Below are 24,847 nucleotides of genomic sequence, written 5' to 3' on the forward strand. Positions count from 1 at the left end.
AACACATCCTGCTGGCTGTCCCCATTTCCATATCTAAAATTACCTTCTGTCCTTTGCCTGCCCATACAAATTTTGCATTCAGCTTGTCGGCCCGTATTAGCTGCTGTGGTGTTGTTTGGCCGCTGTTTGTGACCATGTGTTTTTGTTGGTCTATAGTCTGTCTGTGTTTGCATGAAGCAAGTGAATATCTATGTATTCACTTGTGGTGTTCATAGTACTCGTGCCATATAATTGTTGTGAATGCATGTTTTTTAGTGTCTTGCTCTTTCTTTGTGTTCATTTGTGTACATGAGATTTTCCTGGGGTTCTGTTTAAAGTTGTGTCAGTGTAGCAGGTCACATCTCACTGGGAGGCAAAGCTGTTGGCTGTGATTGACCTGTGCATGCGTTTGTATGTGTGTGTACCCTCACCTTTGTCTGTTGTGTGCATGTACATGCCTCTATTGTGTCTAATGTATGCTCTGCATGGCTTAAACCACAGCTTTCAACGTTTTCCTCTTCTACTTGTGTTCCTCCATGTTTCACTCTCCTCACCACTTCCTTTTTGTTAATTATGCATTCTTTAATTGTACCTACATCCAAGCTCTCTCATCAGGTTTTGTTCCCACTTTCTTTCTGATATTGTATGACGTAAACACTCCTTCTGTCTGTTTTCCTGTCTTTTTTCCCCACTGTTCTTTCCTCAGTCTTTGCCCAGCAACCGATGAGGTTGGGGTCTCATCAGTCGAGCTTGAAATGAAAAACTGATGCAACAAGGGGAACCAGGGAGGCAGAGAGCATAGGGAAGAAAGAATGAGCAAACAGTGGATGTTAAAGTGGGGAAAAAACAATCGAGTCACAGCAAGCAGGTGGAAATTCTACCAAGAGAGGGCTTTGTTTTAGTATCTTTTCCTGTTTCTGTTTCTGTCCCCCTCTGCTCAGTCTTACTGTACCTCCCAGTGTAGTTTCTTTCATTTTTCTGGCTTCTGTTTGCCATCTGTCTATGTGGTGCTTCCCTACTTCACTAAAACAGTTGGTCGGCATAAGAGAGAAAGACAAGGAGGAGGAGAGACAGAGAAGAAGAGTGGTCAGTGTTCATAATTTAAGTTGGCACTGCAGATGTCCATTCATTCCTGTCCACTCACATTCTTCCACTTGCACTGTTTTCTCTCATTTTTCACATCATGCATTCCTCCCATGATCTTTCCCTCAGCACGTCTGTCAGTCTGTTTCTGTCTGTATCATCACATTATGAGAGGATGCTAACTTTGTAGTGATGTTATAATAATAAATGCATTAGTTAAGTTTTGTTTTTCGGTCAGATCTACTGCAATATAGTTGTTGTCATTGTTTTAGAATATGGTGTATGTATGCTTTTAGGAGTTTCTGAATGTTATGTTCCTTATCACTCGTGCAAATGCAAAGCTTGTTGAGTTTGAGTGTCTGTTTTTCTGTTTGTGCATGCATGGTATGGCTTACAGACCTCTAACAGTACAGATTTATTTCAGCAATTATAGGGTTTGATATGCTAATATTGAGATAGGTTTATTCTCCTATTCTTGTTTCTCTCCACCTATCTTTTTGTGTCTTGCCTTGCTTTTTCTTGCATTATTGTAATTTCTTACTGTGGATCTCTGATTGGCAAAACATCACACGCTTCGAAAGCAAAAATGAGACACTGAAGAGTTTTCTTCGAGGGACGTCAGTTCTTGTGTGTGTCTGATTTTCTGTGATCATGTGAGCTTTCATGAGAATGAATTAGACTCTAAATGATGCAGAAACACATTGATTACAAGCCTGTCTATATGTGTGTGTGTGTGTGCTTGCTTGTGCTTGCGTGTGAGTACCCAATCAGATGACACAAGAGACCCCAAGGTGCCAGCATGCTATTTTTAACCACGGGTCTTTTAGAAAGAAAGACATGGTGGAAAGAATGTAAGGGGGGAAGGGGGAAAGAAAGCTAGGAACTGAGATGAAGAAACAGCTTTGGAGACAGCTGAGAGAAAAATAAACATTTATTTTTAGTATACATAGTATGTAAGTTTACTATAGTTCCTGTAACTGTAGTAATTAAAAAGGGGCTGAATGTAAACATATTAACCATATAAAGATGTGAAAACAGGTTAGATTTATTTGTAGTGAAATTAAAATCAATGAATGATTTATCCAACTGTTTTAACTGTAGTCTGGTCTCATACTGTACTCATACTAATGCAGTGTATATACATGTGCTTTGTTTTTCTTCCATAGGAACTAAATGTGCTGCGGCCCAAAGCTGGCTTCCGTCTCTGGCTGACAGCAGAAGTTCACCCCAAATTTCCTCCCATACTGCTGCAGTCTAGCCTCAAGATCACATATGAGGTAGACACACACACACACACACACACAGGTATAGAACCAGTAATTCATACTTTAAATATAGTGATTCTATACATAGATGCTAATACATCTTTTATACACAGCAAATTATTCTTGTCTCCCTCTCTGACTGTGGGCAACTGTGAACAGAATTTATCCATGTGTGTTTTTTTCTACTTGATACATGTAATGTGTAAGAAGATGCAGAAGCCTGCAGCGTGTGTGTTAGTGATGCATGCTTTAGTGCTCAGTGTGTTTCTGATGGGAGTCATGCTCATGGGGTTAGCTGCTTCAGCAGCCAAGCATGCGGCACAGAGAGTGTCTGCCTGTCTGTCTCTTGTCTGTATGTCCTTCTTTTTCTTTCCTTTCTTTCTATCTCAGATACACACACACTTTCATGGACAGCCTTACTGACATACTTCACATGAGTCACACAACCCGTCCTGAACACACTCCAGTTACTGTAATACATCATTTCTCAGTTGCAGGTCAAGTCCTTATGCTGTTGTGTGTGATCTAATAATATAACAGTACACAATCAAACTGATATGTAAACATAGATTACTTAGTTTTTGGATTGCACAGATGGTTTGCTACTGATGGTTTTTGGAGGATAACTGCTACTGATCAAATACATTTAATCTACTCAACTGGTTACATACATGTAGTGACACCAACTTAGGTGATTTTAGTCCCTGCTTTACTGGCATGACAGGCTGTGTGTATTACTAAAGCCTCCAGATGGGGGTAGCAAATGTTCAGCAAAGATTATGTGTGAAGTGATACTAATGTATAGTCAGTGTTTAGCATGGAATGAATATATTGTTGACAGAGGGCTAAAAATGAGAGGAAACTGTTCAAAGAAACAATATGTGCTGAGTCATGGGTCCTAGCTGAATGCCTTACATTTCAATGCAATTTTTATACATAGCACAAGCATATGGTATAAATATATAGTCTGAAGGCTGTTTGTTATCAAAGAGCCTCAAAAGCATCCATCAGCTGTGCCATCTGCTCTGAATACATTTTGAAGATTATACACGTCCTTTCATAAACTTAGCTCCTGGGAATGAATCTTTTTTTACATGAACACACATTTAATGTCTTTTATGCTGAGTCTTATTTCTCTCTCCACTGTCTCTTTTGCCACCTCTAGGATCCTCCCGGGTTAAAGAAGAATCTGCTGAGAACTTATGAGTCCTGGACTCCAGAACAGATCAGTAAAGGTTGTCTCTTCTCTTCTCTTCTCTTCTCTTCTCTTCGTGTTACTCTAATCATTGTTGGTAAAACTAGCATGATATTATTTTTTGTTGTGTGCCATGTGAACAGAATTCTCAGTGAGTTTGCAGCTTCTGAGAGACTAGGGGGCATAACACAGTATTCAGTGTCAGAACCATATACATACATCGAAATACATTTGCATTTTGTTTGGTGATAGGTAGAAAAATCTGCTTTTGTATCTTTCAAAACACTCTAGTAGTTATTGTGGGTTGTGACATGCTGCTGATTGTGTGTAGGAGGACTTCTGGCCAGAGCTCAATCTCTGTTCTGTCTGGCTTGGTTCCATGCTGTCTGTCAAGAGAGACGAAACTACATACCACAGGTAAAACACACAAACCCAAATAAACACCTTTTGGTTGCCTGGTTCTAACACATCCTTAGTGTTTTTGCCAGTGCCATTAAAAAGAAAAATGCTCATTTTTAAATGTTGTAACAATCCAGTGCTAAGATGTGTACATTGAACTGAAGGCTTCATTAAGTGCTTTTAGTGTTCTTTCGTAGCAGATAATGAGATACAATAACTGTGCTGTGTGAATGAAACCACTGTGAATGAAAACCACTGTGTGACACCCAATGTGTATACAATTCCTACCCAGCTTAATCTACCTATAGTGAATAACTAACCCAGAGAACACTCTTGTTTGTCTTTAACTGACCAGCATAGAACGAATGCTTGCTCTTTGTACCATGCTTCAGGCAAAGACTTGTGTGCATGGCTATGTATGTGTAAGTATTACTATAAATACAAGTCTTTGTAGTAACCTGCCTGCTGGCCAACACACAAAATCGCTCTCTGGAAAGTAGTAGTAGTATTAGTCGGATTTAAAAACATCTTAAAGGTCTCTTGACCTGATTTTTTTAATGGATATTGACTGTGGACCATTGAATTTTCTTGTGCAGTGCAATAGGATTATTCTCTTTAGTTTTCAGACAGCGGGGGCATGCCCAAGCCCTTCCTGAAGGACTTTCTGTTTTGCAGAATATAAGTGACTACTGAAACTAGAGCTATTGACCATATTGCATCTGATGGTAGTATTTTTTACACTACAACTATACTTTTTAAAACAAACAAATCTTGATGGTTCAGATGTTTTTTTAATCAAGGTCAATAACCACGTGGGAGTAAAGAATCGGATCATTTTAATTCCGAAAGTGAAATCAGGCTTTTGTTTTTAGTTTACACCCAAGGCTATGATCAATGTGCACAGATTTGAATAACAAATGGAAAATCATTAAAGGAAATGATGCTGAACATTAGCCTGAGTTATTAGGCTTAGTGGGACCCATGTGTCCAAAAGCAAATGCTCAGATTTATAAAACAAATTATTCATTTTTCAAATTCTTCAGAAAGCTTTTAATTGCTGTTGAAGGTTAAGGAAATGAATTGTAAGTGACATAGGGAGCTATGAAGGCATGGTCTTTGAAGACTGCAAAGGTGAAACCAATCGATTTTAGGTGATACAATTTGGCTTACTGAGGATTTCAAATTTGCTTCACCAATTGTCACAACACTTAGCAGCAATGACTACTGCAGCTGATACATTTAAGGTTCAGAAGGATTCCCAGAAGGAAAAGAAAGAGAAGGCTGCGTTTAAAGGAGCCCTCAAAATGGGAATGGGTCTGCTGTGAGGAAAGATCTTTGAACACAAAATATGCTGATGCATTATGGGATACAGTATACTGGTTTAGTATACTCCAGTTTAGAAGCACATATTTTCCTCTTTGTCTCTTTCCTTCAGGCTAGATAGCACTGTAGAGAAAACACACTGGATTGCATTATAGAAGGATATCAAATGATTAATGTGTAAATAACATACAGAATGTCTGACTCAAGTCCATCTTTGCATCTCCCCTTCATTAAACTCTCCCACTTTTACTTTCCTTAGCTACTGTTCCCTTTGCTCTCTCTTTCTGTCTCTCTCCTTCTCCCTCCCCCTCTTTCTATTTCTCAATCACTGAACCTCTGGTAAGTGTTTTTATTTTAAATGGTAATGTTTCTCCTCCAAGAACATTATCACGTTGTTATTGAAACAGTCGCAGCTCTTGTTGTCCACTCCACCATCACTTAACCCCCTCCTTATTTCATCTACTGTCCTTTCTCCTGTCTGTACTTTTCTACCATTTTTAGATTCTTATGTAAAAAAAAAACACAGAAGAAAAAGCAAATGTAAGAATGAGACAAAGATAAAAGGGTTGAGACAGAGGCAGCATTTTACTTGCAAAGCAGTGTTTAGCCTCTCTGAAAGAGAGCTCTGCCTATAAGGTTATGTCTGTGTGCATGTGTGTATGAAAGATTAGCCTTTTTTGTCTGATGGCCAGATCAGCGGCTAATTATGTACTGTTGAACATGTGACCAAAGAGCACACTTTGTTAGCATTTGCTAATGCTACTTACATAAAGTAACCTACATACATATGAAACCACATTTATCAAAAACACTAAGAAACGTGTAAAGAATACACACACAAAATACACACACAAAATAACTGAACACACAACATGTGAAAGAATTATACCTACACAGTTTTCCTCCACCACTCACCTCATCCACCTACAGCATTAGTGGGCAGATTACAACTGCTGACTTTTTAGCAGTAAGGTGACACGGCCCTCGATTTAACAGCTTTGTGATATAATGGTTCTGTGTAGGAGCATGTGCTCTTCTGTGCATGTGTGTTTCAGGAGACACATTGAAACATGTGGACATACATATACTTCATGAGTGGTAAAATAATGGTCCTGGATTGAACTAAACCATATAAAACCTTTACTCAGCAAGTTCCTAATTCATAATATTTGGCTGGATCAAATAAAGACAATCTCACTATTCTGTACATTTATGTTTAAATAATTATGAACACACTACACAATCATTATTGATCAGCTTCCAGGGAGGATATAAAGGGAGTAGGAAAAACTTAATATGTTGTTGCTTTTGTACCTAACTCACATTTCTGCTTTACCTAGGGCTGGACTAAGTTTTACGAGTTTTCTTTGTCGGACCTTCGCGCTGGCTTTGAGATCATTGACAGACTTTTTGACGGTAGGAGGACTAATGCAGTACACTATTGTTTACCTGCGCATGGTAATGAGAAGTGGAATCTATAAGGTCTTTGATCACTCTACACCACTCATGACAGAGCACAACACAAACAAGTTGCAAACAAGTGCAAATGCAAACTCAGCATTTGCACTCCAATGCACACTGCTCAGTGTGTCAGTGTTTGCTCTCAGTGTTTTTTTTTCCCATCCCAATGTGTGCCCACATTACACATGTTTATAGCCTTCTTTGTGTTTTTGCACGTGTCTCCCAGGTGGTAAAGTTTTTCAATGGGAGTTTGTCCATGGCCTGTTGGAGAATGCCATCTACGGTGGACGAATCGACAATCCCTCTGACCTGCGCATCTTACGCTCCTACCTCGAGCAGTTCTTCTCTTCACGTCTCCTCTCAGCTGGACAGAGAAAGAGCAGAGGAGGCTCGCAGTTCTTTCCGTCTCAGATCAGCCTCCCAAACTCTTGCTCCGTTTTGGTAGGTGGGCGGGGTACACATACAACTGCCAAACACAGACTTATACTGCAGTTGCGGGCATAGATGCTGTAGGCGGAAGGACTGCAAATTTAATGAATTAGTCATTGCGATAAAGAAGTGTAACCAAAACTGTCTTATGTTCTGAGCCTTTAGAGTTTAAGCTGGAATGTTTCATGGTTTTGTTTGTATTGAAGTCCCATTTGTTTGTGATGTGTTATCCTCATTTTAGTTTACTTTATAAAGTACCCACTAAAAATAAATGCCATTAGGTCCCCTCTACACAATTGGTTTCCATCTGTTTATGCTCTGTGAGTGCAGCTTGATATACAAAGAAGCTGCATGTTTCCCTCAAAACTGTTTACTTGTTCATTTTTAGTCCCATTAGATTAAGTTGCAGAGACCATTAAGATAGTCAATATGGAGATCTATACTTTAATTTGAATCTGTTTGTACAATTTAAGTCAGTCATACGTGGGAGATCAGTTTTAGTAGTTTAAGCCTTTAAAATACTGTTGGTGCCAACACGATTTTTTGAGAGAAACCTAACAAACAACACACCTAATTAAGCTCAGTAAGCCATTATTTATTCTACACTCCCACACAGAATTATAACAAGCCCGCCTTACTTGTTACTTAGAAATGCAGAGACGTCTTGTGGCTTACAGCCATCATATAAATGCACACCATGTTTTTTTCTTATTTGTGTATTTCTGTGTGTGACCTGTGTGTGTCTGTGTGTCTTCCCAGGACTACCGCAGTGTAATAGAGAATCTCCCAGAGGATGACAGGCCTGCATTCTTTGGTCTGCCTGCCAACATCGAGAGATCCTCCCAGAGAATCATCAGCTCCCAGGTGCATACACACACACACACAGCCACCTGCTTATTCGCACACACACGCCAGCACCATTTGTACAGACAAATACAGATAAGCTTGCATTGCACACAATCTGGATTCTGGTGATGTGAACGTCCATGATGGTTAGGATTTCTTGGTCTTCTATGGTCTGCAAACTTCAACCAAAAGAAGTGTTTTGGCTCATTATCTTAATGCAGTGTGAATTCTTACCAAATTAAAGAATGAAAAGGTACTACTTCTACGTTAGGGTAACGCAAACTTGTTGCCATGAATATTTTCTGCACCCTGTCTCATTGAATCATGACTCTTTTCCATCATCAGCTGTGAAATGCTGGTGTGTCTTAGCCATCCTAAAGCATTTGACCCTTCTCTCCTCCAGTCAAGATTTATTTTTCATCTTTCACTATACATCACTGATGTGTGATATATGATGGTGAATAACAGTTTCACTTCTGCCACATTTCCCATAAATACAATATATTTGACCTTTGTATAGAGGAGATAACAGTAAATGCCACAAATATGCATACATTTTGTTAATAAGCAAACAGAAAATGAATCTCCTGATTACTAGTTAAATTACAGTCAAGAATACCAGAGTTAGTGAACGCTGTGCAGTAATAAAATGATTGTATTATTTGTTTATTAATCTATGGTGTGTGTTTATGTCACACATTTACTCATAATGTGGACACCCACCTCCCTTCCAGACACAAGGTTTGTATATTTATCAAAATTATATCACCATTTTGTCTTTATACGTTTAATTTTGCATCAGTGTGTGTATGTGTGTGTGCATATACACTGTGGTTGATGGTCACTGCAGATTCTGATGTAACACAAGGCAACACATTCTCACACATCCACCAAATACAATCTTTTATTGCCATGATTGTGCGCATGTGTGTAAGAGAGAGTGAGAGAGAGATGGCAATCATAGGAGAAAAGATTCATTATTCATTTTATTCATTCATTCATTTTCAGTCTGATATTCATTGGCTATGATTTTATATGTTACTGTTAAGAACTCGTTATTATAAATGGCCACTTGTCACATTCTATGACATTTTGGACATCTTGGTATGCAACACATTTTATTAGAAGTCCAGATGACATGATAGGACAGATAAGATGTGAAACATTTTGCAAGAATTCCACTGTTCCCCACCGTTGTGAAGGTAAGCTTGTGTGTAATATTGGACGTTTGTGTTTCTTTTCTAATATTCCTGAGTTGTTTTTTTATCATTCTGGGTTGACAAATGTGGCCACAAGTGAAAGAATTAAGAAAGAAAAAAGATACTTTATTGCACCCTGTGTATGGTTTGTAAATGTCAAACAAACATGTCTGGTATTTATTATATTATAATTCTTGCCATTCTATTTTCTTGTAAGTAAATAATGTTAACTAAAACTTGAACCCCACAAGGTTAAATCCCATTTCATCTTTGTTTTGAAAAGAAAAAAACACTCTCATGCAACTTTTAGAGGAAAAGTAGCTTAATGAAAGGACTTGAAGAATGGAAGTGATGGTTCTGATGGGTTTTGTGTTTGCACGCATCGTGGTTAAACCGTGCAGCACCGTCACAGCCTGCATGAACGGTCCAAATGTGGGTGTTAATGAAACAAGGTTCATTCATGCCGTTAGTGTGCTCCACTGAACACTGGAACCACCAACCTAGTTTAACTAATACAGCTCCCTCAAGGCCACTTATGCGTGTGTTACGCTGTCTCCACCTATCTTCCCCATAAGTCATTGTCTCCCCTCCTGCTGTCATTTGTCACTGTCACTTTCATCTCTCCCTCTCTCCCTCTCTCTCTCTCTCTCTTCCTCTCCCTCCCCCTCTTTCTCATGTTCTCCAAATGAATGCCCTCTCTTCTCCCAGAAGTCCACGGTCTCTGTCGGTGGGTTGAGCACTTAACCACACACACTAAAATGAGCCCAGGGGTTAGTCTGTGGTTTTGGTGAATGCCATTTAAAATAAATTCCCTATCTTACAGTAGCATGAATGACCCCCTCACATATGACTGAATGAGTCTTAATATCTGCTATGGATTCCATCAGATTTACATGAGGTTTTTATGTGTAATGGAAAAGATGATTTTAAATATGATAAGGGACTAACAAGTGAAAATGCTATATTTCAAATGTCTTTTCACAGCTGCCCTCATTTTTACTGCTGCCAGTAAAGTTCTAGATTTTATATATATATTTTTTTTAATCCTTCCTTTTTACATTGTCCTGTCTCTCTTAAATATACCCAAACACACATTCGTGCACACACACGCATACATATACACCTTTCCTCCTGAGCAGAGAAGATAAAGCCGGTGTTAGTAAAGAGTTCTCCTGGACCAAATGAAAACCATTTATCAGACAATTTGCCTTCCTCACAACACACATATATAAAAAAAATCACACAAACACACACACGCTGTCTAGATAAAAGCACTATCCAGGACTCTAAGCCTGAAGCTAAGCATGCTTGATTAGGTGTGTAAGGAGCTGTTTGGAGACGTGTTTGGTGTTTTGGCCTTTCCAGCATATTCCAACACCTGAAACAGTGGTGAGTGTCAACAGGGAGTGTATCAGCCAGGGATGTGGATGACATTTTATTAAGAGCTAACAGGATTTTTTTTTAACTTACATTGCTTCTGGGCAAAATTGTATTATCTTTTTACATTTTTCACATAAGACAGGTGTGGTTTAGTGAATTTCATATGCTTTATCACCAGTCCCTGTCAAGGGCATTTCACAGCCGTTTACAAGCAAGCATGCAGCACAGAGTCACTAATTCAGTAAATAATGCCTCAGTTTGCATATTTGTTTGTGTTTGTCATTTTTTCTTCAAGGTCATTTCTCAGCTGCGCATCCTCAGCCGTTCAGTAGCCACCGGTTCAAAGTTTGACAGGGAGCTCTGGTCAAATGGACTCTCGCCTATACTCAACTTATGGAAAAAACTCAACCAGGTCAGTCATTTTTTAACCTCATCTTCTCTGCTTATTCGTTTAACCAAACAGTATTTAGATGCTTTTAGATGTTGCAGGATGTCCTTTTTAGGGCGGCTCTCACCTTCGTGCATGTTCCTATCCCTGGAACTGCTCCTGTACAACCTCTTTCAGAGTTGTTTTCAGTATGAAATAGTTACTTCTAAGTTAGGGCTCAACAAAGATGGGTTCAACGTAGTCTAACCTGACATTGCAGTGTAATACACGTCTCAGAGTTCCTGTGGTGGTAATAAACCTATTGACCCTGATGAGATCTGACCTTTTTTTGCTTTATAAATTTAAACCTGAATTCCTATTTACTCTTTCTAGCTGGAATAGAGGACACGGTGAAAACATATTTCACACCTTGCAAACCAGTGTGATTTTACAATGCCTGTGTAGCTGCAAGTAGTGTAAATTAAAGGCAGTGTGAGATAATTGAAAAATTAGTAAAGTGATAGCAAGTGTGGAAGCCCATGGTGTGTATTGTCAGGCAGTACTGCTGTGTGGTTGCTGGGAGACCGGCACCTTTTCAAATCAAAAGGCCATCTACCTCCACATTAAATAATTTAGCCATCATATTCCCGCCCCCCCCCTCTCTGCCCCTCTTTTATTCACTCTCCTGCTGTAAATCACATGTGACCCTAGTCTCTCTTTCTCACTTCGGCAACCATGACTCCTGCTCCCTCTCTTGCTCACTCACATCTCTCCATGTGTGCAGGCAGAGTTATTTTGTATTTACTGAAAGAAGAGTGATTGACTGTGTTAATTGTTGCTGTTGTAGCAGCAGCTAGCTTCCCATAGATCATAATCGTCCACTGATTACATTCTATTACCTGTCCCTTAGTTGTCAGTGAACACGTTGTGTTTTGCCATTAGTGGATGTTTGTTTGTTGCATGAATGTTTTCACCCTTTCACATTTTCACCCTTTGGGTGTCTGTGTGTGTGCATACATTTGTCCAAGTATGTATCTCCTTCTGTTTATGCACATTGTACTTGTAAACTGTCTGGAAAGCTTTGGGTGTAGATAGATATATATTTATTTTGACAAATCCTTATGTAGTCTGGAGAAAACACAGCTGAGAGTGTGTATTTGGTTGTTTAGTTACATTTTTGAAAAGAGACAATAGCAGAGCTGTAGTCAAGCTGAATCCCATCCTACCGGCTTTCTTTCTGTATTGTTTCGTTTATCTCTCACTCTCCACAGTCTAAATCCTCCCATTGCACAGTCCTACTATGTTCCTCTTTGACCGTTTCCTCTTGTGTCTCTGACTGAGTGGATGCAGGGAAAGCAAAATAGGGAGCAGGTACAGAGTGTGATGCCTGTAGCAGAACACAACAGCATGTCAGTGTTTGCTCACATTTGTTAAAATTCAGTCACTATTTTATGTATTTACAGTAGATATGTTATCTAATGTGAAACAAATTGTTCCCCCTGTTTGCTGTTTGATGTATTTCTCGTTATTGTGCAATAATCAAGAACAGAATCATTTAGTATAATAGTTGCCACAGAGCAGAAGTTACAAAACACAGTGTAAAACCTACCCTTAAAAAAGAAGCACCAACCAATTTGAGCAGATTGATGTTGGTGTAGTGGTGTGGGACAATTTTCCAATAAAGCAAGCAAGTTCATTTGTATAACACTCTTAACAAAGGCAATACAAAGTGTTTTGCACTTCTTCAGATCTGAGAACTGAGATGACTCTGTGTGTCTGGTCTGTCTGTTTACTCTATCAGGGCTCTACTCTGATCCACCAGAAGGTAGATCCACCTGCAGAAGGTCAGAAATCACCAGTACTGTCATTCATCAGTCTGGAGCAATTCAACGCCATCCGGCTGGTCCAGGTGTGTCAGATAATCAGCATTCAATAATTTCAAAATGAATCATTTCAAAACAGCATATGATCTGTTTCCACCCAGCTCTATCCTCTGCATCCTCTTCTCTCTCTCTGACTTCAGTATGTGTGATTACTTTCTGTGACACAGAAAACCATTAGATTTTAGACCCCTTTAGAGAAATCACTACCTACTGTAGATGAGTCATGTGACCCAGATCATTGCAGTTAAATAATGTCATGATAACTAGTTATACAGGTAAACACGTTTGCACAGTATGTACTGTATGTTTGTAACTAAGTGTTGTAAATGTGGTCACAGAGTATCCACCAGTCCTTGGCTGCACTGAGCAAAGTCATCAGAGGGACCCAACTGTTAACACCGGATGTCCAGAAACTGGCCACTGCCCTGCTGAATCATGAGGTAAGGCAGGAGATACATACAATACATACAGGATGTGGCTTCTTCACCTGATTGGATAGGGTTCCTCCACAGTAATCAGAACTACATCCATAGTAGTGGTCTGTCATATATAGCAGCACTACATTGCTGTGGTATCTTTAATGCGTCTTACCATTAAATATACAACAAGGTCTGCCTCTGAGAATTACAGTGCCCTGGAAAGGCTTCTCTTCACTACATTGTTTAGGTGTAGAGTGTAGAATTTCTCCCACTCCATGGTGAAGTTGATGCTCCAGAGTCAGGCACACTCATGGTATACAGAGCTGACAAACATGTATCCTGGTAGGTCCCCAGGCTGTTCTGAGGACAAAGGGGATATGATGAGGTAGAGAAGAAGAGACACACAGTCAACCTTTCGCTCCTTCTATGTTTGTAGTCTCCTGAGTGAAGCCTTGGGCATCAGTCTTTCTTTGCTGCTTTCCTCCTTTCTTTTTATGTTAATCAGCGGGTCTGTAGTTTCATCCTGATTGTTCTCCCAACCGATTCTCTCTCATTTTTTCCTCTTTAATTGACTTCCTTTTTTTCTGTTTTGGTCTTTTGCCCGCCCACAGTATTTTATTCTGTATGATTAATTGTAATAACTCTGCTATCAAAGATGTAATCTGATCTACTCATGTACTCCCTCTACCATTTCCCATTATTCTCCTAAGAGAGGACACCTTGTAGTACATTATGACTGTTGTTTTTCCTTTTTAATTTGAACAGTTTAAACTGCCTCCCAAAGAACTGAACACAGCTTTTTTGATTATTTCTAGGACCCATTTTAAGATCTGTTTATGTTGAGCGCATAATCAACATGCAGCATTTCAATGAGCTGTTTGATAATCAAACACATGCCTTTTGTGAGTTTTGTAGGGCAGAAAAACTTTGTTAAGTTTGACCATGATTAAATTTGACCTAAAATGTTGGCTCAGGCTATTTGATGTCATATAGCTCCTCCCAGAGAGAGGCAGCATGCTTCCATAGACCGAAATCACAGTATTGAACGAATACAGCCTTGAGCTTAAAGAAGTTATTGAAGCTTGGAGAAAATGGCAGCAGCTGTCATATTCAATGGTGCTGTTGTACATTTTGCCAAGGCAGAAAATTCTCAGACTGATCCCATGGATTTTACATGACCCTGCTCGTATAGTAGAAGAACAAAAAAATCAAGATTAAATAATCTGAATGCATAATATTTCTTTTTATTTTTAAATTAAACCCTATTTGCATATTTCCTAGGGACATATGTCAATTTGTAATAATTACAGAGGTTACTTGCAATCATAATCCTGGCAAATTCGCTTTATCTCTCATTTCAAAAGAAAAAAAATCCATATTTCACTGAACAGAGATCCACTGATAACATCACTCCTCTGAAAATCTTTGCTCTATGAAAAAGGTATTAGGCTCATATACCTAGTCACATAAAAAGATGATATGCATGACAGTATGTGTTAAGGAACGAGAACTGTCAGAAGGCTTAACAGTGACAGTCTACTGAAGACAGTATATGACTTAAACATAGACTCTGCTTATCCTGCGTCACACAGAGTAGACCTGGGTGAGCTAATTTATGTCATTTTATTGGCATCACTACAGATTTCTGTAGATTAAAGTCTATTAAATTGAAATCATTAGTTATGGCTATTTACTAATGCCATGTTACAAAGCAAAACCTACAATGAAGAAAAAAACATATAAATTATGTATCATATTACATAACAGTCCTCAGTACGAGGCATTATGCATTCATTTTTTTTCAACTAATAATTCAACAAAGTCCTAATTACATGTGATATTTACCCAGTTAACGGACGGTTGTTGTGCACATAACATAACAGAATATAAATGAGATCTTCGAGTCTTGGCAGCAAGTATTTTGACGTACAACTCGAAGATCACAGGGTTTAGCCAAATTGTGCATTGGCTTCTGTTACTACCAGCCATCATGGATTAGCTCAGTCTTGACCGGAGAAAAGGAACAGAATGAGCTGGTGATGATTTATATATTTGGGAAATGGACCATTTGGGGTTGTAATATTGTTAAAGTGTGGCAGGCACAGCTCTGAAAGGATGGACTCCACTGCCCCTCTCCTCAGCTGTGCAGTAAAAAATAATTAGATACTTGGAACATACCCAAGCTAACCCATCAGAAGAGAGTGCTGCAAAACATAAATTTCAACACACCCTTTACATCATTAATATCAAGACATGATGTCTGATGCAGAGATAGCATTTTGTAATTAATTCAACAATCTCCGGTATTAGTAAATCTTTCAGTGCCACTTATGGTAATTAGCATGCAAACTCCGCCTGTTATATTTTGCTTTATCATCACAGTTACTTTTAGGCAAACTTGGGCTTATACGCAAAAAAATTCTCAGAGGAATCCCAAAAAAATATGTATTGCTTCCTGGTATACTCTGTAATTCTGACATCATTAACTTGTTTAAGTGGTTTGGCAGTGACTAAAGGGACCAGTGAGCAGGACTGAAAAATGAAGCCAACTTATTAAGTGTCAAAAACTGCTGTTACTCAAATGACCACATGAGGCTGACTCCAACAGTGAGCCACTCCCCATGTGACTGCGTTGTGTAGCCATAATTGGTCATGTGATGAGGTTACATTATAAACAAATTGTAATTGTTTTGTGTTATTATTAATTATATGTGACTATACATTCAATAAATCCATATTATGGGCACTAGATTACATTTTTGGCAATAGATACCCCTAAATCTAACACACTGGTTCTTTTTCAGCCTGTATCTTCCTCTCATACTTCAATCACACACACACACACACAGCAGGAGAGTTATGCTGAGTGGTTGACTTACAGCTGGGGGACATACAAAGTGTCCTTTAGTTCCATTAATACTTCAATGCTTGAGTGACACCAAATTGTCTTTCCTCAGTCTCCCACTGTGCATGTGTGTGTGTGTGTGTGTGTGTGTGTGTGCTGGGAAATCCTTTGATCTGTGTTTAACAGTTTAAGTAACAAAGGCTACAGTACCTACCTCCTCCGGAGTTAACAGTCATTTCCTGTGGGAAACCTTCCTTTGCCCCCCAAACAAACATTTTACCGTTTCATGCCCACACTACAGAGGGGTGTTATCTAATCAACCACCATTATGGTTAATGATGTCACTTAAAGCTATTGAAAATTTTTATGGAATGACCTTATCATCAATAAAGGAAGCCCCTAATGACTGTTAGGAGGAATAAATGTGTTGCTTACTTCCAACCAGTGTTTTTAGGTAGGATCTGTGAAATGTACTTCCATGAAGAGTCAGACAGATATGTACTACAGTATTTGTGTAGGAGTCATTATAAAGTTTCACTTTATCGTAATAAGCCAAATATTTACCCAATTTACTCATGTCTGTCACCGCTGACAAATACAAGGTGACCCAACAGTGTGCCAGCTTCATCAACTGTGCCTGGCTTTAGTGATGTTATGAGACACGCCTGGGAACAATATGCCTACTTCCATGGTACTAGTTTTTTTTAATATGTCTTTCAAATCACTTATCTTTTGTGTGACCCCTCTGTTTCAGTGTCCTCTAACATGGCAGAATAGATGGGAGGGACCAGAGGAGCCCATGCAGTACCTCAGAGCTGTTGTTACACGGGCTCTTGCCATACAGGTAACATGGATGGACATACCTAAAACACATCATCTAACCTCTTTGTTTGTCTGTCATGGTTTTGCACAGGCAAAGAATACCTACAGGCAGTCATAAAAATATATGTGTGTTAGTATTAGCACTTTCATTTGTGACTGTATCTTTTAATTGTGTATCATTTACGCTATGGTCTTAGTCATAGACTGTTTTTCTTCAGGTGCTGAATTTGAGGACCTCAAAAATGGAATAAAAAAATGAAAAATGGAATAAGAAAAATGATTAAGGAGTCCTTTTAAATCCATCTGGCATTTATATCCTTCACTCACAATGAATATTCTAAAGGTTCCAAATCATTTAAAAAGGACCGTGCACTAAAACTGCAATCCCACACGTGATAGCAGCCTGTCGTACTTTAAAGTGATCCAGGCAAAACTGCTAATATTGTTTTCTAATGCACTTGTAAAATAATAAATGGGGATAAAAGCAGGAAGGTTCTGGGAAGTGTCAGCCTTAGGTTACGGCCAGTAATAAGGGTTCTGGCAGAAACTCCTCTCCATCTCTTTAACTGTGTCTGACTGGACGCCTACCTCAATATGCTCAGGCTCGAATGCACACATACACTCACACATTGAGAAATTTATTTCTGTGTATATTTCGGTGTGGGTGCATTTCATTATCCGTGTGGGCAAGCCTCGCTGCCTCTGTCTGTCTGTCTGCTGGCCTGCCTGCCTACCCATCTGTTTGTGTGTATGTCTGCCTGACACTTCTCATTTTGTATCTGTGTGTGAACCTCCCTGTCTACCTGCACTCCATCTGTCTTCATGTGTGTCTGGCTAGAGGCTGCACTGTCCTTAACTGTCTATTGCAGCCTATCAGTACTGAGTGATGTCTCTGTCAGCAGCATGTCTGTGTTCTATTAGCTAATCAGTCTAATAAAGGGAGTTGTCCAGAGCTGCTGTGTGGAATAAAGACCTAACTAGCAGCACAGCAGAGCACCCAGATGCACAGGATGACCTTCACAGCAATCAAATACTCACACATATTTTCACACATTTCTGGTGCATGCCTGCCTCCGATTATCCAAACACACATCCTCCCTCCTGCAAGTATATGCACATTTATCTCTAACCTCAACCACCGCAGACTGATACAGTTATTTGTCAGCATTTATATTCAGTTGAGCTCCAAATAGATGACTTTCTGCAGTGATACAGACAACAGATTACCTGTTTAAAAAATGCAAATAAGGGCCCAAACTTAAGTCAACACTTAAGTCTTGCAGCTGCAGCCACCCAGGCTTAAGGCATCATAAGCTTGGCTGCAAATGTCTAAAAAAAGAGGAGTGAAATCAGCGGAACTGCTCAAACATCATTATCCAAAAAGTTAAAGGAAAAATTAGAACATAAAGTCTATTGTGAGGTACCACAGCAAAACTAAATAGCTTTTGCTGTGACAGAGTGAGAATGCTTACCTGATCAAAGCAGATGTAGCTGACTAAGGCAGCCTGGATAAACGTATTGGATAAGGTTTATGTTTGGCATCAGTATGGGAATCTTAAGCATTCGTCATTCCTAATGTTTTCCCACAAATCCGTCTCTGCACACATGTACCGATGAATTTGTGCGTGTATATAAATATGTTCAAATTTCTGTATATTGTGTGTGTTAGGCATAGGATGGTTCAGGAAACAAAAATCCGAACTGTTCGGTAAACGTGTCACGGTTCAGGTGCGTGTTTTGTTCGGTTCAGGACATGCAGATCAAGTACTGCAGTGAGGCATTTTTCCCCACTAGCACGGATCATTCTGCAGTTACTGTCCTCACCGTGCAGTAGGTGTGACCATGAGCTCCTCCCACGCCTTAAAGCACTCACAGGAGGTCAGTCTCACAGGAGCTTCACACAGCAGAACAGAGAGGAGACCCACACCACGCAAAGCTGCTGCTGGTCCGGTCATGGCTTACAGAGCAGGATGTAAATAGCATATATCAATGGCAAAAAAAAACAGTGGTAGTTGACACAGTTTCAATTCGGCAAATAACACGATGTAATTTAGTGGGTTGGCCAATAGCTACTCATCTTACTGAGGAGTTGGCAACACTGGAGCATCTCTCTGAAGCACTAACACAAGCAGTGTGAATGGAAACTTCAGAGGAGCAACAGCAGCGACAGTAATAACTGATTCTTAAATATGGTCAATGTTGAATAATTAGGTTATATACTTTATGCTGATCTGTGGTATTTCCAGAGTGTTAGAAAATAGCAAAAAACCTCAACAATGTAAACCGAACCGAAAACCGTGACCTCAGAACCGTGATACGAACTGAACCGTGGATTTGTGAACCGTTCCACCCCTAGTGTCTGTGTGTGTTTTTCAATTAGCAGGCAATTGGGATTCATTGTTGATGTGGTGATAAAAAAAAAACAAGGAGACATTAAATTGTCTATTAGCTACAAATTTATACTGGCTTTACATTTCACTCTCTCCCTCTGTAACCCTTTTACTGCTCATTTACAAATACACAGTAAGTTAGGCACAAATTGAGCTCATTTTGCCAGCAGATTAATGATTACTGTGGCAAATTAAAGAGGCAAATACAACATTCACCCTAAGTAGTTGCATCCAAACGAGTGAGAGGATGAATATTTAGAGCAAATATTCTAAGAATCCTATATTTGTGTCATATTTCAACATTTAAAATATATATAAAAAAAATTACCTGTAAATGATGCTTTGTGTGTATGCCTGAATTAAATGTAATTTTGTGGTGTTAATTTATCATTTTCCAGATTTTCTGTTCATTAACCCCTCTGTCTGACTGTATTCTTTGTGTATACAGAGCTGGGTGGAGCGTGCCAGTAGACAGGCTCTTCTGTCGGACATCCTTGATTTATCTGAGCTCTTTCACCCAGATACCTTCCTCAACGCTCTGAGACAGGAAACTGCTAGGTAACACTGAACCCTGCTAGGTTTATGTGAAACAGAAAGAGGAAGCATGTTAAGGTTAATATGATTCTTTTTTTTTTTTTTTTAGGTCAATGGGCTGCTCTATGGATAGTTTGGTGTTTGTCTCCTCATGGAAGAGTCCCATTTCACAGGCCAAGCTACAAGTCAAGGTAAAGTTACAGTAAACAACACACATTATCCTATTAGTAGCACACCCTCTCATCCAGCTGCAGAATAGTGGTGCTAGAAACAAGACACGCGCTGCCTGAGTGATAATGGGAGAATAATTGAAAGCAAGACTAGATTATAGATGCAAATCAGATGATAGGAGCTGTGAAAGAGAAGAAACTACGGTAGAAAAAAAGCAGAGAGTTTCATGAGTGATAAACAGAGACAGGTCTGCAGGCTTGGGCTGCAGTCATGTCATGTCTCCAGTGTGTGTTAGCCGAGTTGACAGACAGAAATATATACAATTATAAGACTTCAATCACACACACATGCTGAACAACACAGCTCTCTGTCTTCATTTATTTCATTTTGATTATCTGATTCACAGTATAATTGTATTGTCTTTTAGGCAATAGTGTCATTTTTGTCATGCCAATAGAAATTGGCACAACTTGACTTGCACTTAGTTAAAATACACAAAGAGAGAAGGGAAGGGTGTGGGTGCTTAAAGAGAGGCTGCAGCTGCAGGGAGGGAAGGGAAATACTCAGACATCTGACAGAGAAAGAGGATAATTGTTGTGAGGCAATGAGCTCCTACACACAGACGCACATGCACGCACACACATGCATACAATGAGTTTTTTTCTGGATTTGTCTCTCGCTCACTCTCTTGCCTTTTCTTGGCCAGATTATGGTGATTTACTCGTTGCCTGTGTATGTCTGACTTGACGCCAAAGTTCCCTTTATTGTCTGGCCTACTGTGGAAAATCCCTGAGTCACTGGACTCAATTTGCTCACATAAACAATGTCTGTCTCTTATACTACGTGCCTGATATGATAGTGTGTGTGTATATGGGGCTCCATATTTACTGTCTCTGTCCTCTGTTTGTCTCTTCTCTGTATGTGTAATTACACTTCTTTGCTTTAAATAATCCATCCTCTGATTCAGTTTCTCTTTCTTCTTCATAACCACACTCACTTTGTGTTTATCTCAGTCTTTACAGTCTGTTTCTTACCCTCTGTCTTTCTCTCAATTTGTAGATTGGAGGTCTCCAACTGGAGGGTTGTAGTTTTGACGGCGTGCACCTTTGTGAAAACCAGCATGACTCTCCAAGTGTGTCAGCTGTCCCACCGTGCTACATGGCCTGGGTTCCACAGGTAGCCACTATGTTCATGAATACTTTGTGGATATAATATAATATGATGTCATATAAATCAGTATTGGAGAGTGGGCACAAGTCCTGTTGAAACAGTCATGTGATCATTCATTACATTTGTATTTGATTGTAGAACTCAGCTGCCGGCTCCACTGCATCGGAGGACAGTATTTGGCTGCCTCTCTATACCAGCTCAGAGAGAGTGAAGGCGGTCACGCACATCTCTCTGCCCTGTGGAGCAAACCCCAGCCAGTGGATACAGACCGGAGCCGCGCTGTTTCTCAAACAGCAGTGAGTGGACACCATGGGCTGGGCTCACAGTGCAGTTTCCACTGTGAGCCCAGTAAGCCTCGGTGTTAGAAAGTTTTACATGTCCGACAATCATGAACGCACCATAGCAGCTCTGACGCACTTGAACACATCACACCTATGACGGGAGAAAAGTCCGTGTTCTGAGTGTTTTCTCCAGTGGATGATTGTAATATATTCCTCACCATGTATCTTACTTGCAATTTAGTTTATTGAATTATGTTTTTCCTTAGTTGTTATTACAGACCACGGTAAAAAGAAATCAGCAATTAACAGGACATCTGTATCCTAGTTCTTTAACGGGAACTCACCCACACCTTGCCGCTCTAAACCACCACACTCCTGGAGACAACCCAACACTCTCCTTTATAATATATAGTATAATTTGTGTAATATGGTACAGGGGAGCAAAGCATTTCAAAACTGTACATCAGTGATTCTTGTTACTGTATTTAAATAAGCGACATTGCTGATGTCATTTTGCAAAAGCCTACAATATATATCCTGTTACTTTTGTGTATTTTTGACTTTATTTATTCAAAATAAAGCTTCATTGCTGCCATTCTTAGAAGCAGCAGAAACTAACGTGTTCTTTCAGTATAATTGTTAATGTAGCCTTTTCATTTAATTTCAGTTCAACTGGTTGGGAATCAATCAAATGCGTGTGTGTGTGTTCCAGAGTTAATCACAAGCTATCAGTAGTCATAACAGCTCAACAGTAAACAATACAGATCTCAGTTCACTGTTCTCTCACTCACCTCTGCTGAAACGGGCTTTACAGGCATGAAACAGTCAGTCCCTAACCTCTGTGTGATTGGTTCTGAGTTGAGGTTGAACGGAGTCGGTGAAGCTGTGATGGATGGCCACAGAGCCACACTGCGAGTGTGTGTGAGGTTTGTAAGGTGTGCATGTGTGTGTGTGTTTGTATATGAATCCAACCAAGAGCATCAAATTTGATTGATGGCTTAATTAAGTTGTCCTTTTTTTTCTGTGCAAGCCTGTTTGTTCGATCGTGTTTATGCAGTTGCAAATGTTTGTAAATGTGTGTGTGTGCACGCTGTGTGTGTGTATGAATGTGTTACTGCGAGTGTATTTGTGGAGACAGAGAAAAGAGTTGAAATGAGGGAGGAGCGGGTATTGTGTGTGCACTGCAGTGTGACAAAATGGGAGTGAAATGGAACAGCAGGTTTAAAAAAGAGCGAGGATTGGATTTCGGCAAAACACGGCCCTCCGGGTCAGAGAGGGAAAAAGGAGGCTGAGGGGTGGAGGCAGGGAGGGAGAGGAGGATGATGCAGGGGAACAGGAAAGGGCAAGAAAAAAAAACGGCCATAAAAATGGTGGAGCAACAGGAAAATGAGTGTGGCACAGGTGACAGAGTTGGGGAGGAAGAGGAGAGGTCAAAGGGAAAGATGGATGGAGGTGGTTAGGACAAGTAGTGAGTGAGTTATGGAGAAATGAAGAGGAGGGAGCAGATAGATGTTCATTCAGGTGATACTGCAGTGTTTATACTTACTGCAGTACCGGACTGAATCTCAATTTCTGTATTCTTATACACCCCGAAAAATCCTTCTCACACACATTCAATGTATTTATTAAATGGTGAAATAACAGCTCTCTTCAACAGCATCTCATTTTTTCCTCTGTTATGTGTTCAATTTTACCAAAGAGTTCTCAAAAATGATACATCGTGAAAATTGGATTCAAAACAAGCAGTGTTGTTTCGCAGCACGTCCTTACATTTTGATGACTTCTAATCCTGTAGGCAGAGGTGGAAAATTAACATCAGCATTGCAGCAAACAGAAAAAAAAAACCTTTGCCAGGGGCTTGTTTCCAAGGTAATGTGTTTACAGAGTTTGTCTTTATCACAAATTAGCATGCCAGGTATGAGAAACTATTGTTTCTGACTCTGATGGCGTCTGTTCAGCTGCTGCGTTAGCAACTTGTTTGTTTGGATTTTTTGATCACAAACCCACACAATATGAGTAATCCATCGAAGCATCGGGAGTTCAACACCGAACAAAAGTCTGCTTTACCCCAAAGAAAATCTGCTTCAAATCAGCCATACATGCATAACTACACACACACACACAACTGTTTTTCAAAATAAAATAAAATTCTTCTTCTTTGTTCTTTGTTCAATTTCTTCTTCACCCTCCATTCTTCTACAACTTCCTTCAGTCCTTCCTCATTGACTTGCACCATTCACATATCTGGGGCATTTCTCTGTTGTTTAGCCAACAGTACAATGCTCATGTAAAGCTTGCATATGTGAGACATAAACATGTGATTTTTAATCTGATCATTCTTCGTACAAACACACATCTTGCAGACCAAATAAATACTAAAAACAAGACGTACGCTAAACAGAGACAAACGAGAGCTTTCCATTTGTTTTCTCTTGCTGCAGATATGTAATCACTCCTTCTCAGATTGGAGTCAGATTAGCATCATTTAGTCTTCCTTTCACAGCTTGTTCAGTAAAATCTGACCCTGCAACTAGCGTGCCAGCTGTGCCAACATCTGGTAAGTCCTCGTAAAAAACAAAAAGTTTTTTGGGTTTCTTGGTTTCAAATGCTGATTGCTGCTGCATCAGTCTGCTGTAACATTTTCATTAGATGACTGTGGGGACCTCGGATGTGCCACAGCCAGCTGCATCTAACAGCACGAGTAAATAACGAATTCACATACACAGTAAAAACACCACTGAGCATCAAGCCGTTGTGCATACCATGTGTGTCAGATGTTAGAAGGAAGCTGCATTTCTGGTGTGGAAATCCAAGACTTGGATCCTGGTCTCTGTGGAATTCCAGTGTTGATACCTCTGTTCCCTCTCTTGCCACCTTCATCAGCTTCACTGTGTTTGTGTGATTCAAACAGCTCACTGTGCTGTTTTCCCAATAAACACCCTAGATTACAAAAGAAGCTACAGTGTCCCGCCTCAGCAGAGGGTTTTCAGGGGTGGGAAGTGAGAAGAAACAGAAAGGAGGAGGATGGAAACACCACAGGAGAGCAGGGAGGAGGTGCAGTCTCACAGTGTCGGAGGTTTTTGTCCTCTTTGTCACAGATTAAATGTATATGCTTCCAACACATAGCAGTGCACTGTCATCTACAGTGAACATCCTGTTACTGTGGGATGCAGACCCTGACCTCATCAAGAACAGGGTCTGCATCCTACAAATGTAAGTGAGGCAAAAACGGGGAGAGAAAAAACCTTTATGGTCTACTTTTGTTTTTACATTTGCACTGACTCTACTGTATTTGCTCTCATTCTTTTCACTGTGACTGCATTTCTGTGCAATTTAGAAGAGCGATGAAAATCTGACACAGATGTTCTGCTGTGATGCAGTCGATGCAACCAGGTACACACAGTTT

General features: G+C 39.8%; 1 protein-coding gene across 1 annotated transcript in view; it reads left to right on the plus strand.

Annotated features, from left to right (window-relative positions):
• The window catches only part of dync2h1 (dynein cytoplasmic 2 heavy chain 1), an 85,728-nt gene extending 63,767 nt beyond the window's left edge, over positions 1 to 21,961 (plus strand). Inside the window, exons 83-96 of the mRNA XM_028419152.1 lie at positions 2,229 to 2,339; positions 3,493 to 3,562; positions 3,854 to 3,939; positions 6,585 to 6,660; positions 6,932 to 7,146; positions 7,894 to 7,998; positions 10,855 to 10,971; positions 12,728 to 12,835; positions 13,148 to 13,249; positions 16,828 to 16,917; positions 19,734 to 19,843; positions 19,929 to 20,010; positions 21,050 to 21,166; positions 21,299 to 21,961. Coding sequence (XP_028274953.1) covers positions 2,229 to 2,339; positions 3,493 to 3,562; positions 3,854 to 3,939; positions 6,585 to 6,660; positions 6,932 to 7,146; positions 7,894 to 7,998; positions 10,855 to 10,971; positions 12,728 to 12,835; positions 13,148 to 13,249; positions 16,828 to 16,917; positions 19,734 to 19,843; positions 19,929 to 20,010; positions 21,050 to 21,166; positions 21,299 to 21,460 — 1,551 coding nt within the window. The 3' untranslated portion in view covers positions 21,461 to 21,961. The remainder of the gene's footprint in view (positions 1 to 2,228; positions 2,340 to 3,492; positions 3,563 to 3,853; positions 3,940 to 6,584; positions 6,661 to 6,931; positions 7,147 to 7,893; positions 7,999 to 10,854; positions 10,972 to 12,727; positions 12,836 to 13,147; positions 13,250 to 16,827; positions 16,918 to 19,733; positions 19,844 to 19,928; positions 20,011 to 21,049; positions 21,167 to 21,298) is intronic.
• Positions 21,962 to 24,847: the final 2,886 nt, after the last annotated feature.

Source organism: Parambassis ranga, chromosome 13, assembly GCF_900634625.1.
Source record: "Parambassis ranga chromosome 13, fParRan2.1, whole genome shotgun sequence".
In the NCBI taxonomy this organism is placed as follows: domain Eukaryota; kingdom Metazoa; phylum Chordata; class Actinopteri; family Ambassidae; genus Parambassis; species Parambassis ranga.